Source organism: Pezoporus wallicus, unplaced genomic scaffold (assembly GCF_028554395.1).
Source record: "Pezoporus wallicus isolate ANWC-B61680 ecotype Strahan unplaced genomic scaffold, APGP_CSIRO_Pwel_v1 contig_4901, whole genome shotgun sequence".
Lineage (NCBI taxonomy): Eukaryota > Metazoa > Chordata > Aves > Psittaciformes > Psittacidae > Pezoporus > Pezoporus wallicus.
Genome location: NW_026640354.1, coordinates 1,945,041 through 1,958,828, shown reverse-complemented (window position 1 = coordinate 1,958,828; position 13,788 = coordinate 1,945,041). Strand labels below are relative to the sequence as shown.

The window sequence follows — 13,788 nt, the reverse complement described above, 5'->3', positions numbered from 1 at the left end:
TATTTAAGGTCAGGTTTATGTCCAGACTGCCATTGCTTTTAAATTGAAGGACTTCACTTGAAAATGGCAGGCTCTTTATTGATAAGTCAGAGCTTAGATGTTAGATTAAAAAACCTTATCCCCTTTCAGAACCAGAACTGTCCATTGATAAGTGGAATGATCAATCTCCACTTCCCTGCGTTTGACCTGTTTGCAGGCAGACTCCTGGATTTGATCCTGCTCTAAGCACAGCCTGGGAGAACTTAATGTTGGACTAGAAGATTTCATTTTAAATGACGTTGTGGAGCACTGTGTATGTGTGTGTGTGGGGGGGTTACCTAGCACTTCAGACTGCATGTGCTTGTTCCTTATCAGGTTGCAGAATTTCAAAGCAACCCTGGTCTCTCTCTTACAAATAGCTAATTAAATTGTACACTGTAGGCCCTTTGAAGCTTTTTCAGAAGCTCTGATTAATATATATATATAAGCTAAATTTCACTTTGGCAATGTTCCAGTGAAAATGCATGTATGCTTTATCTCCTTTTCAGGAGCTTTTGTGTTGTAGTTCAGACAGCTCAAACTATGGCAGTGACTGCTTTCACCAGTGGTGCATGCATATCCCTCGGGGCCCTAGTTTCCCTTTGTTCTCAAGAGTTTCTTGGTGCACTCATTGGTATTAACAAGTGTAATATATGTCCATCAAAGAAAAACCCACACTTTAAAAAATAATATTGTATGTGACCTGCTGAGAGATTAGTGCATGTGAGATCAGTCTGGAGGTACAACTTTCCTGGGTGTGCTGCTTTTTCTCATGTACCAGTAAATATCCCTCCTTGTAGAAGCGATCTTCAGTAGACTTCTCTTTTGAGATGAACGAGTGACCAGGTGCTCAAGTCCAGCAGCATGCATGGGTTTTGAAGCCTCAGTTACCCGTATGTGCATGTGCAGTTAATTGCTTGTGTGCAAGTGAAGTGATCTGCCTAGAAAATATCTGTACAGGTGCCTAGAAAATATCTGTTAAGTTCTGTGGGTGTTGAGTGAGTGTACTTGGTGTCTTGCATTTTGAAAAATGAAGTGCTGTACAAATACAATTTTTAAAACCATCTCTCTTCCTTTTGAAGACACATTCCACAACAAGAGGAAATCAAATGTATTGAATTTGCTTCCACCTTAGTGGTATTTCATCTTTCAGAAGTTTCAAGTAACGTCTGTTTATTTTAAGGCCATTCAGCTGGGTGATTTTTGGAGGCTAGCTTGAAGTCCTTGTCTATTACTGGAGAGCAGCTGATATTAGAGATGAGTGGTATGATTTAATTGGTTACACTAAATACATAGCTCTCTGTATACAGCTCTAGAAATTATGTAGGGGAATTTAATGCCCTGAAACCAGACTGAAACACATGCAGATTAGTTCAACTTCAGTAACAGAGCATCCGTTAAAGATACCTTTTTAGGTTTCTAATGATCTCTTTTAGTCCCACAGTCAGAAACTTAGAAAACCAGCAGCAGCAGATTCATCACAGTGCTTTCTGCTGACCTACTACCAATGGGAATATATATTGCAACATACAGGCTCACTTTTAATTTCGCTCTGCAGTCAGCAGTGCACACTTGGTGTTCTGAAATAGGTAACACTTTATGATATTAGGATATGTTTTTTTTTAAGGGATTCATCCTTTTAAATAAAATAAAACAGATAAAAGCCGGCACATCGGTGAAATGCATCTCACAGCTGTAGTCAGAATGGCAGTTTCTATTTTTAACTTGGCAACTTCCCCATGTAACAGACTACAGCTTTCAGTGACATTTCAGATATAGCTAATGTCCTCTCAATATTTTTTGGGGCCATCTTATTTTGCATCCCCCACACAGCAGCAGTGGATGCTTGTGGAGAATGAGGAGAAACGGTTACACAAAATGGTCCACCTCCTATGCTCTCCTATGTAGCTTTGTCTACCAAATACAGGACTGAATGGACCATTGGTCTGACCTGGTAGAGTATTTCTTGTGTTTGTATGGGTTTTTTTTACACTTCAGTGTTAACAGCTATATACAGAAGTAGTTCAGTTGATCAGAAAAAACATAGTCCCATTATTTGATTCTTTGTTTTGGAACATTTGAAAAAACAAACAACATACAAGTACCTCTGTGACAGAAGTGCCATGGCTGCTGCATGGGTCAGAGATGTACCTGCAGAAATGTTGCTGCATGTTTTATCTTTAGTGGCATTTTGCATTCTAGCTATTGTCTTCTCTTAGTGCTGCTTCTTACATTGCTTTTCCCTCCTCTGGTTTTCTGTTTGCTTCTGTGTCATCAAAAGAAAATGGGAAAGAGCCATTAGTACCAGCTAACTGACTAGTACTCATCCAGACAACTAAAGTAGGATGCATCAGGCTACATATAAACATCTGCAACATTACTGGCTTCTTATAGGGTAATTGTCCTGGGTTCAGCAGTAGCAGTCATTTTTGTCCTTCTTAGTAGCTGGTGCAGTGCTGTGGTTTTGACTTTCAGCTTGGGAACAGCGCTGATAACACTGATGTTTTTAGCTGGTGCTCAGTAACGTTTACTCTGATCAAGGACTTTCTGAGTCTCATGCTCTGCCAGGGAGGAGGGGAAGCCGGGAGGAAGCAGAGACAGGACACCTGACCCAAACTGACCAAAGAGGTATTCCATACCACAGCACATCATGCCCACTATATAAACTGGGGGCAGTTACCCGGAAGGGCTAGATCACCGCTTGGTTGGGCTGAGTATTGGTCAGTGGGTGGTGAGCGGTTGTATTCTCTTCCCTTGTTATTCCCCTTATCTTTATTATTATTGATGGTAGCAGCAGTGGTTTGTGTTATACCTCAGTTACTGGACAGCTCTTATCTCAACCCATGGGAGATACATTCTCTTGACTTTTTTCCCATCCCTCCAGGAGGAAAGGAAGAAAGAAGGGTGGGGGGAGTGAGCAAGCAGCTGCGTGGTTCTGAGTTACTGGCTGGGCTTAAACCACGACAGACTGATACTGTATTATCTCAGTTTAATGAAGATGTTGAACAACATTGAGAAAGGGTAGATCTTTGCAGAACCTGCTAAAAACACCCCTATGGATGATTTGCAGTTTACTTACATAGCTACATTTTGCAATCTATTTCTTGGCTAGTGGGAGTTACATTCTTTCGATTCTCCTCCCCATCCCTCCAGGAGCAGGGGCAAGAAGGGGGGGGGAGTGAGCGAGCGGCTGCATGGTTCTGAGTTACCAGTTGGGCTTAAACCATGACAGTAATTGATTATGAAAAAATTACTAGTTCATTGAAAGGAATAGGAACATCTGTATCTAGAGTGTCTATGGCTCAGTCTAAAGTAGATAGATAAAACGAATGAAATGTCCCTGGCTGTGCCTGTTTCTCCTGGCTAAGAGAAAGAAACCTAGGGTGACTGGCTCAGTTGTGGATGAGTAGTTACAGGGGTCAAGTCTCTCTGTATAAGGAAAAGGCGCTTCAAGGGGCAGAATTAGTGAAGTTTATTTCTTAATCCAAATTATTTATCCTTTCCATCTTTTTAGGTAGATTTGTGTTCTGTCTGTGCTTGTAGCCTAGATACAAGGACAAAAGGCTGGACTTAAAAATTGAGGTAGACTCTTTACCGAAATCTTTTAAGTGCCTAATAAGACTTTATCAGCCCACTCAGAAATTTTCCTTCCAGCCTGAACACTTTCGAAAATCATTCCCAAAGGACCTGTTTCTGTGTGAAGACAGTACATATTTAAACATTCTTCTCTTTGGAGTTCTGTCCTGTATGGCTGTAATGGAGACGTTCAGCAAAAGTGTGTCTTACGTGCCTTCAGGAGAACCATAAGGAGACCCTCCACAGTAAGGGCTCTTTTCTTAGCTTATTCTGTTGGAACTGCCATGGAGTCTGTTTCAGGATCCTTTATTTCTGGAAAACTGACCCTTTCTTCCTGTGTTACAGTAGGGCAGGTGGAGTTTAAGACAACTAGTATCTCCCTGTGTGGTTTTATGAATAAGGGTACTAAAGCCTTTTGCAGTAATCTAACTAGCTGTTTCTTTCCGATTTGGAGAGTGTTCGTCTGGTTGATTCTGGAAAGTACTGCAAAATTGTTGTATTTCCATGTTTTGGAGAGGTAATTCAAGCATAAAGGCTGTGAGGGTACCTGGTCTCAGTGGAAGGGGAGATGGGGAGGAATTTCACAGGGACAAGAAAGCATCTGAATTCACTGGCAGAGGGCAGCACTGTATGTGCCATGGCAGCATTCACTAGCCTGCTTCTAGCACCCAGCCCTCTCTGAAAGTTCAGAGGAAGGAAAGGGCAGATTCAGAAATTAGAGCCTAACCCCATATTCACTCTATGAGCACTTTCTCCATTTCGACTTTGTATGAACTAGTATCAGGCAGACTAAATCTTGCATCCTTTCGAAGTGCATTCTGTTTATATTCACTATTTAATAACTTCTGACAAGCATAGAGCTTATTCTTTCAGAAGTGTGGGTTTTGGGAAACCTGTATCTACTTTTCTGCAGATGTACAGGGCTGGAGAGTGACAGCCAGGCTTTCTTCTTAGTGTGAGTGACATAAGTGTAAGCCACAGTCCTTTTGGGTGGTGGAGGGGAAGGTGATAATACTGTCTGATCCAGGAGAACTTTGATAAACATCAGGTACAAAACTGTCTATTCTGTTCTTGTACTCCTCCTCTAAGTTGCTGTTGAAGACTAGGCCTGTTGTAGCAAGTATTGCAGTCTTCATAGCTCTTCACTATAGGAAAAAAAAGAATGAATAACCCAAAGAACTGATTTAGAAGGAGGAAAAAAATGTATTTGCTGCATTGTAAAGAATAATTTTAAAGGCCTAGGGGGACATATGAGAAAATGGAAAGAAGATGTAAAGGAAAGGGAGTAGGAAGAATGAAGGCATGTACCATGTGAATGGAAGTTTGTGTGATTTTTAACTCCTTGAGTCACAGGAAACATGGAACTAGGGTTCTTGTTTAGGAAGTGTGAATCTAACAGTCTGAAATACCTATGAAAACAATGTTCAATTCCATATCATGGTTAGAAATGGCTATCATGAGAAGGGGAAAGGTAATCAGTATAAATGCATTTATTATATATTTTTTCCTAACAATTTATAGATTATTCTCATATTTTGTAGAAAATAATGTTTGTTTTGGACTCCTAGCAGGATAAAGCATGTATAAGTGTGGGACCTTGTGTTTCTGCAAATACTGTTTTGTAATCCTTCTATCTACCAGTTTAGTAACTGAGCCAGTGGTTTCCCAACCCATGGGTTCATCTGTAAGTGAAGGCTTTGTGCCTCTGTGGCCACATTATGTAGTTTGAGGAATCTTTTATCGTCATTGTATTGTGATTCAGGGTCTACAGCTTGTTGTGCTAGGGATTATATTAAGGTTTAGACTCTTCCAAACCGGAAGAATTTTAAATGTAAGCTGTGGGTTTAAATCATGTATTACCAGAAGTTTGCTTATGGCACCTGTGTACTCTGTTGGCACAATTTCCTCTGATATAAAAGGCTTTTTAAAAAAAATCCAACTTTTTCCCCCTAGTTGTAGTCTTCCTACCGAACAGAAACCATCATTTTTTTTTTTCTTTCTTTTTTCTTCTTTTTTTTTTTCCCCCTTTTGTTTCTTTAGTCGATTGCTTAGATGTAACATTACAAAGCTTTGTCCAGGTTTGGACTGGGATGAGGAAGGATTGGCAGTTTTCCCTGGAATGTCAGTGAAACTGACTGCTGCTGTTCTAGCTGGACTGCTGGATGTGCTGGTGTTCTTCTGTTATACACTTGGAAATCTCATACAAATAACTACAATGTGTTAGTAATCAGCCAGATGTCCACTTCCAGTGTAGAGATGTTTCATACTTACTGTGAAATCAGTGCAGAGTCTGCAGCAGAGCAAACATGCAAGTACTGTACGTGGGCGCTGAATCATCTAATGGGACTTGCCATGCATGCTCTGGCCAACTGAGGCACTTGGACTTAGTGGCCATACTTCACATGTTGTTTGAGGCACACATCCATATTTCTGCATGGGATTTTGTAGATAGAAAAGTGAAGCCAATGCTCTTCCACAGGGAGGTGGAGAGAGGAAAACCTCTGCTGTAGTTATAGGTAAAGTTGCCCAAATAATATCTGGCTGTCAACACTGAAATAAAAAAAAACATAGACCTTCCTGAATTTATCACCAATAGTGTTGTTTCAGTAATGTCTGCACTGGAAAACTGCTGCTGCTGGGTAAAAACTTAGTGTAGCTTTAATCCCAGCCTCTGGAACACAAACCACCATTTTATCTATGTGTTCCTGTGTGTGTGCATATATAATTTTATGAAATATAATACATATAAAATGATAATATTGTCCATCAGATTTGAAAAATCATGGCAGTCAGGTGAAATTCCTGATGACTGGGAAAAGGGAAATATAACCCTCATTTTCAAGAAAGGGAAAATGGATGACCTGGGGAATTACAGACCAGTCAGCCTCACCTCTGTGCCTGGCAAAAACTTGGAGCAGATTCTCCTGGAAGGCATGCTAAGGCACACGAAAAGCAACAAGGTGCTGGGTGACAGCCAGCATGGCTTCACTAAGGGGAAATCCTGCCTGACCAATTTGGTGGCCTTCTATGATGGGGCTACAGAACTGATGGACAGGGGTAGAGCAGCTGATGTCATCTACCTGGACTTGTGCAAAGCGTTCGACACTGTTCCACACGACATCCTTGTTTCTAAATTGGAGAGACATCAATTTGATGGATGGACCACTCAGTGGATAAAGAACTGGCTGATGGCTGCACGCAAAGAGTTGTGGTCAATGGCTCAATGTCCAGCTGGAGACTGGTAATGAGTGGTGCCCCTCAGGGGTCAGTATTGGGAGTGATCCTGTTTGTTCAACAATCTTGTTGGCAACATGGACAGTAGGATTGAGTGGGACTCTTCTTCAGGGACTGTAGTGATAGGACAAGGGGTAACAGGTTCAAACTTAAACAGGGGTAGTTCAGGTTAGCTACAAGGGAGAAGCTCTTTACTGTGAGGGTGGTGAGGGACTGGAATGGGTTGCCCAGAGAAGTGGTAAATGCTCCATCCCTGGCAGTGTTCAAGGCCAGGCTGGATGGAGCCTTGGGTGACATGGTTTAGTGTGAGGTGTCCCTGCCCATGGCAGGGGGTTTGGAACTTGATGATCTTAAGGTCCTTTCCAACCCTAACCGCTGTATGATTCTAAGAATAAAAATAAATAATAAGAAACAGTGGTTAATCTCTCTTTGTTTCCTGTGGTTGGTTGTTCAGTTAAATGAAAGTAAAATGATTGCAGTATCCTCTTCTTTGTGACAGCTTTTCAGTTTTGGAGATATTAGTCACCAATTCATGTAACAAATCCTCTTAGAAGATGGCCCGTATCCTACAGCCTTTAATTTCTAATGGCTTATAACAAAATGGATGTGAGTATACAGTTGAGACTACCCTGGAGTTACTGACTCAGAATTTGGTGGCTTGTTAGCACAGTTCTAAAATAAGGTTTTTGTTGCAGCTCTTTCCTGGGACAATAAGAGCATCTGCCATCCAGACAGATTTCTAAAAGTATCTCTTAAAAACATACTGAAATAGTATTGCAAACAATAGTAGTTTTCTCTTGTTCGTAAATTATTAAGTTTATCCATGGAGTCTACACCAAAATCACTTCTCCTGTCACATTTATCTCCATCTTGCTCTTTGTATAGTGCAGGAGGTGCTTGGAGAGTTCTGGGGTTTAGTTCTTCTGTATTAAATTTCCAATTTTTTTTTTCCTGCTTGAAGGTCTATCTTTGGAGTGTGCAAGACCTTGAGGAAGAACATTCCACACTTTATCCTGTATGCCTTTTCAATCCAGTTCTCTTTCTAGGTTTCAGGAATTTGTTTACCTTGTTGCTTTCCTCTTTTCTTTGGCTTCACATTTTTTTTCTGGGACATATTTATTTAGTGTTAAGTTATTAGTACAAAGAAAGAGTATTAAGTTACTAGTACAGGCAACAACAAAAGAAAGAAGAATAAACTCTCTAAAAGGATAAATAATACTGAATTTATACCCCACAATTAAGGCTGGTAGGAATCAGGCTTCTGCATTTTTTCTGATTGAGTATCAGCTTGCTCTTTTTCCATGGTCTGACAGCCATTTTCCCATCACTCGTGCTTCAGTCCTGCATGCTTTCATTTTCATTCTTTTTGCTCATGGCTCTAGCGCTCAAGACCTGTCCCAAAGGCCTCTTTATATAAAGCAGTCCAAAGCTTAGCCTCATATGTTGCATCAGCTGGTGGGAAATGAGCAGATGTCCTAAGAAATCATCCAAGCACATGAAGGGAGAGTGCTGCCAGCGATACACTTAGGGCTCTCGTGCCCATTAGAAGTTGGAGTCGATGCCTCTGAGGTGGAGGGGTCCAGAGTGCTGCAAGATCTGCTGCTCCACCAGAGTAACAGAAATATGGATGGGAAAGATCCTGTTCCACCAAAATGACTGGGAAAATGTCATGGACTGTCCTTTGTTCTTCCCAGTTTCCATCTCTGTTAATTCTGGCTGGTATTTTCTTTTGCAATCAGGACAGGATAGTGGGAGTCACTTGGGTTTCTCTTCTCACCCATTGTAACATTGCTTTGGAGGACAGACTAGGTCATGCTTTGGTGAGGGTATCAAGAGGAATGCTCTCAGCAATGCCTCAGTGGAGGGTAACTTCCAAGTTCCTTTATGGCAGCTAATGAACGCTGAGTCTGAGTTGAGTTCAGAGAGTGGTGTGTGAAGGTCTTAGCAAGGTGGAAAGAGCACTCAAGAATCTTTGAACTGTAACTTTGTGTTTTCTCCTGTCTATAGATAGCCATACCCTTGAGAGGGTTGCATGTGTCCAACTGGCAGATGCCAGGCTAACTTTGATTTCCCTTTTCCACCTGGTGTTATGTAAGGAGGGGGTCAGCAGAACTGCTGCCTTGGACTTCTGGAGGGCAGATTTTGGTCTCTTTAGGAGTCTGGTGGACAGAGTCCCTTGGAAGGCAGTCCTGAAGGGCAAAGGAGTCCGGGAAGGCTGGGCATTCTTCAAGGAAATCTTAAAGGGACAAAGCAGGCTGTCCCTGTGTGCCGAAAGACGTGCTGGTGGGAAAGAGACTGGCCTGGATGAACAGAGAGCTTTGCTGGAACTTGGGTTAAAAAAAGGAGAGTTTATGATGTTTGGCAGAAGACTGGAAGTTAGCAAATGCAATGCCAATCTAGAAGAAGGGCTGGAAGGAGGATGTGGGGAACTACAGTCTGACCTCAATGCTAGGGAAGGTTATGGAGCAGATCATCTTGAGAACCATCACATGGCATGTATAGGACAACCAGGTGATCCAGTCAGCATAGATTTATGAAAGACAGGTCTTGCTTGACTAACCTGATCTCCTTCTATGAGAAAGTGACCCTCTTAGCGGATGAGAAAAAGGCTGTGGATGTTGTCTACATAGACATAGGTAAAGCCTTTGACACTATTTCCCACAGCATTCTCGTGGAGAAAATACCTGTTCATGGTTTGGATGGGTATACTCTGCACTGGGTAAAACCCTGGCTGGATGGCCAGGCCCAAGAGTGGTGATAAATGGAGTTAAATCCAGTCACAAGTGGCATTTCCCAGGGCTCAGTATGAGGGCCAGTTCTGTTTAATATCTTTATCAGTGATCAGAATGAGGGGATTGAGTGCACCCTCAGTAAGTTTGCAGAGCACACCAAACTGGCCGGGAGTGTTATCTGCCGAAGGATAGGAAGGCTCTGCAGAGGGATGTGGACTGGCAGGATCGAAGGGGTGTGTCCAGTGGTATGAGGTTCAACAAGGCAAAATGCCAGGTCCTGCACTTGGCTCACAACAACCCCATGCAATGTTACAGGCTTAGGGAAGAGTGGCTGGAAAGATGCTCGGCGGAAAAGGACCTGGGGGTGCTGGTTGGTGGAGCTGAGCATGAGCCACCTTGTGCCCAGGTGCCCAGACAGGCAACAACATCCTGGCTTTTATCAAATAGCATAGCCAGCAGGGCCAGGGCAGTGATCGCCCCAATGTACTCAGCACTGGCGAGGCTGCATCTAGAATCCTGTGTGACCAGAACTGGTCACATCAGTACAGGAAAGGCACTGAGGTGTTTGAGCAAGTTTGGAGAAGGGCAGTGAAGCTAGTGAAGGGTCTGGAGGAGCAACTGAGGGAACTGGGGCTGTTTCACCTAAGAAGGAGGCTTAGAGCGGACCTTATTGCTCTCTACCTGAAAAGAAGTTGTGGCAAGGTGAGTGATGGTCTCTTCTCCCAAATAACAAACGATATGACAAGAGATAACAGCCTCAAGTTGCACCAGGGGAGGTTTAGATTGGATAGTAGGAAAATTTCTTCGCTGAAAGGGTTGTCGGGTATTGGAAGAGGCTGCCCAGGGAAGTTGTCGATTCATCATCCCTGGAGGTATTTAAGATGTGTAGCTGTGGTTCTTAGGGACATGGGTTAGTGTTGGATTTTTAACAGTGCTAAATTAACAAGGTTGGACTTGACCTTATAGGCCTTTTCAGCCCCAACAGTTCTATGATGCTATGAATTTTCTGTACTGAGTAAATATATTTGTTGATTTACAGGATAGCATAAAGCCTGAAGAAAGACCCTATGGCAAGCCCACCATGTTTTGGGGAATTGTAGAGTCAAATGCAGAGTCTCTGTAATTTTAAGGAACCTATAGAGGAGAATGGAAAGCTGCTTAAAAGCTTTCTGGAGAGGTTCCTTCCATCCTGTTTAGGATGAAGGACTGTAATTCTGAGAAGGCCCTTCTGTGGACTTCCCTACAGAGATTTGCTATCTTCCATCCCGGATCTGGTGTATCACATCTACAGTGAGATGTAGGGGCAGCTGTCAAATCCCAGATACTTTCTGTAGTATTTGATTCATAAGGGTATCAAGTTGGAAATTTCTACGGAAAGGAGCAGACCATGCACCAAGTATAATTTATTCAGGGTTACCATCAGAAATGAAAGCCTGGCTTCTCATTTACTTCCTGCGTGCACTAGAAAGCTCCCTCTTTAAGCAGCTTGATTGTCTTTTACACTAGACTTCTGTGAAGCTCTGTGAACATTGCTTACCATGGAAGTGCTTCTGCACCTGCTAGAGCCTGAAAATAACTCATTTCCTGGAGTAATTTTTTTTTTTTTCTCATATGAGGCTGGGAGAAGATAGTTTATCTTGATTATTAGAAACAAAAATAAGCCATGCCACATGCTTCTCCAGGGCTCAGTTGTTTGATTAAAAGTTTGTCATGCTGAAAGAGAATCAAATAGGAACAATACTAACCTTAAGCTTTGGTCTAAAGAAGAGTTACTGGCTTAAAAGCAATTTATTTCTCTCTTGTTCTTTCAGCTTGGATACCAGTGGAATTAGTGATCCTTCTAGACATGATTTCAAAACTGCTTCATGGGAGAAAACTGCTTTCAGTTGGTCAGACGGTTCTGTCTTAAAACAATGGTGATATGTTAAAAATGTCTTGTTACTGCGTTTTAAATTATGTAGCTTTTTAAGGCTTTGGAACTTTGCTGCAGGTGATAGTGATGATAACTTGCTTTTTAAATGTACACAAGTTTTCCATCTACCTGAAGCAGACCTTTGCTATCGGGAGGACAGCAGTGTTAAAAAAGTGCACAGAAAAATCTTTGTCCATCAGTCAGAGTAGTTGGGGAGTCATGAATGAGAGAAAATACTGAACATGAAATACTCATGCTACTGTGACTATTTTTAAGTCTTAGTATGCTAGCACCAAAAATTACATTTCTGGTAGTAGTTAAAATGTGAGAATTTGCCGATTTAGAAGATCAATGAAATGAAAAGATAAGCTGCAGTGAAGTGACACGCTTTGAACAGTCTGCCAGTACTTGCTTGCAAAAAAGGAAAAGAACTTAAAATACAAAATTTTACCAAAACAAATAGTTAATGCGAGAAGGTTGGGAAATACATGTATATATTTAATTGTAGGAGTATTCAAATGAAGTTTTGTGGTATTTAAGCTGTTATTTCAGAGGACTTCTGAATCTTTTAATTTCAGTAGCAACCATGTTTTCACTTCACACATATATTCAGGCAGAGCACGTTTGAATTCTGAGCCAGAAAGCACTTTAAAATGTACCTGTAGTATATGAGTGAACTCTCTTGTGTGAAATCATCTTGCTGATGATCAGGTCTGTTACTGTAAAGGTTTTAGGGCTGATGGATGAGAAACAGCCTTCAGATACCAAGGGGTCTGCACACAAAGTAAGGACCTAAACAGCTAAGCAGATCATTTGTTTGAGGTTATCTGGGATTAAAGTTGTGTTGGGATATGCTGTGTTTCTCTTCTTTAATGTTCTTTCTGTGTGCTTGCAGGGCACTCATCACCATGGTGTTTTGCTTAGGTTTAAAAATAGAAATAGTGCTAGCAAGTTGTAGTTTGTTTTTTTTTTTAATTATTATTAATTTTTGGAGGAACAGGTTGCTTATTTTGTAGAAGCGGTTATATACAAGAGAGAAGGAGGAAAAAAATTGATACGCTGTGTAGGGCTACTGTTAAATCTCTCCTTGGATTTCTTTGAAAGAATTTTTGATTTATCAACCCAGTGAAGCTGTTTGTTTATATCATCTGCTATCCAGGGGTTTTATTTTTTTTAAAGTTCAACCAAAGAGTATCTGTAATGCCCACAAGCCAAACTGTTTCAGAAGGCAGGCAGAAGAAATGACTGAGGTTGGCTATGATGCCTTAGACCACATTTTGGTCTGTACCTAGAGTCTGTGAAGGAAGCCCTCTAGGCGGTCATGTCTGACAGGACTTACCATGGCCGGGAGTACATGTCCCCAGTTTACCAGCCCCCTTTAGAAAAGTGATGTCGGAAAACATCATAAGGTAACATAGCTTGAGCTCAGAGGAAGGCTAAGTACTCCCACTGCATGTAGTACATGTGAAGAAGGCTGAGAAGATTCCTCCATGAATCTTTCCTGCAGGAGATGTTGCCTTCAGTGAATGAACAGAGGCAGCCTGGCTTGGTGGAGTCATTTGTAATACAGAAAAATTCTGTCAAGTGTGACTTCACTACTTCTCCAGCACAGGAATGATGACCTCTTCTTCTTAAGTTCTAGGGCAGTAAAGTAGATTAGAAGGTACTCCATGTGTCTAGTACTGTCTGCATCTGATAGTGTTTTCTAGAACCACACTATTTTTGTTCCTATTTTCTGAGAAAGCCAAGAAATCTGTCTAGGTAGTAGAATGGGAGAGAATGCTTCAGTAATTGCTCTGATTGCTTCTTAGCACCTAGGGGATTTTTTAGGTTGCCTTTATCACTACCTTTCTGCCATGTCTTGATGAATTTGATACTTTCGAATTGTTGTTTTAACTCAAACCTTGTGATTTCAGAGCAGTATTTTAGTGAGTTTGCCATGTTGTGACAGAAGCCAGGAGAGATGCTTTCAAAAAAAAAAAAGGAAGCAAAATCCAGTTATTTTTTTTCTTAGACTGCAAATAAAAAATACCCAACTTAATCATATTATTGTCACCTATTGTCTTCAGTGAGCAGAGTTAATGCTGTTCTGGGTGCCCTCACTCTGCATTTCAATCCATAACATGTAATAAGTTATTTTTTATTTAACTACTATTGCATTGCTTCTTCATGCTACGAACAGTTAAAGGGAGACTTGCAGTGTCACTGAAATATTTTTTTATTATTATATAATTGAAATGTGCTTAATTCTGAACTTTTTAGCATAATTTTTATAGCAGAATTTACACAGCGTGTAATTTTATCCTTATATTTCAT

General features: G+C 41.3%; 1 protein-coding gene across 24 annotated transcripts in view; it reads left to right on the top strand.

Annotated features, from left to right (window-relative positions):
- RIMS1 (regulating synaptic membrane exocytosis 1) overlaps positions 1–13,788 on the top strand; it is a 302,937-nt gene that overhangs the window by 54,018 nt on the left and 235,131 nt on the right. For 17 of the 24 annotated variants that reach the window (XM_057418872.1, XM_057418880.1, XM_057418869.1 and 14 more), the window contains exon 2: positions 11,372–11,476. The exons of 6 other annotated variants lie outside the window; for them this stretch is intronic. In XM_057418872.1, the coding sequence (XP_057274855.1) occupies positions 11,372–11,476 (105 nt within the window). The remainder of the gene's footprint in view (positions 1–11,371; positions 11,477–13,788) is intronic. One more of the 24 variants, XM_057418863.1, reaches the window with a different exon arrangement.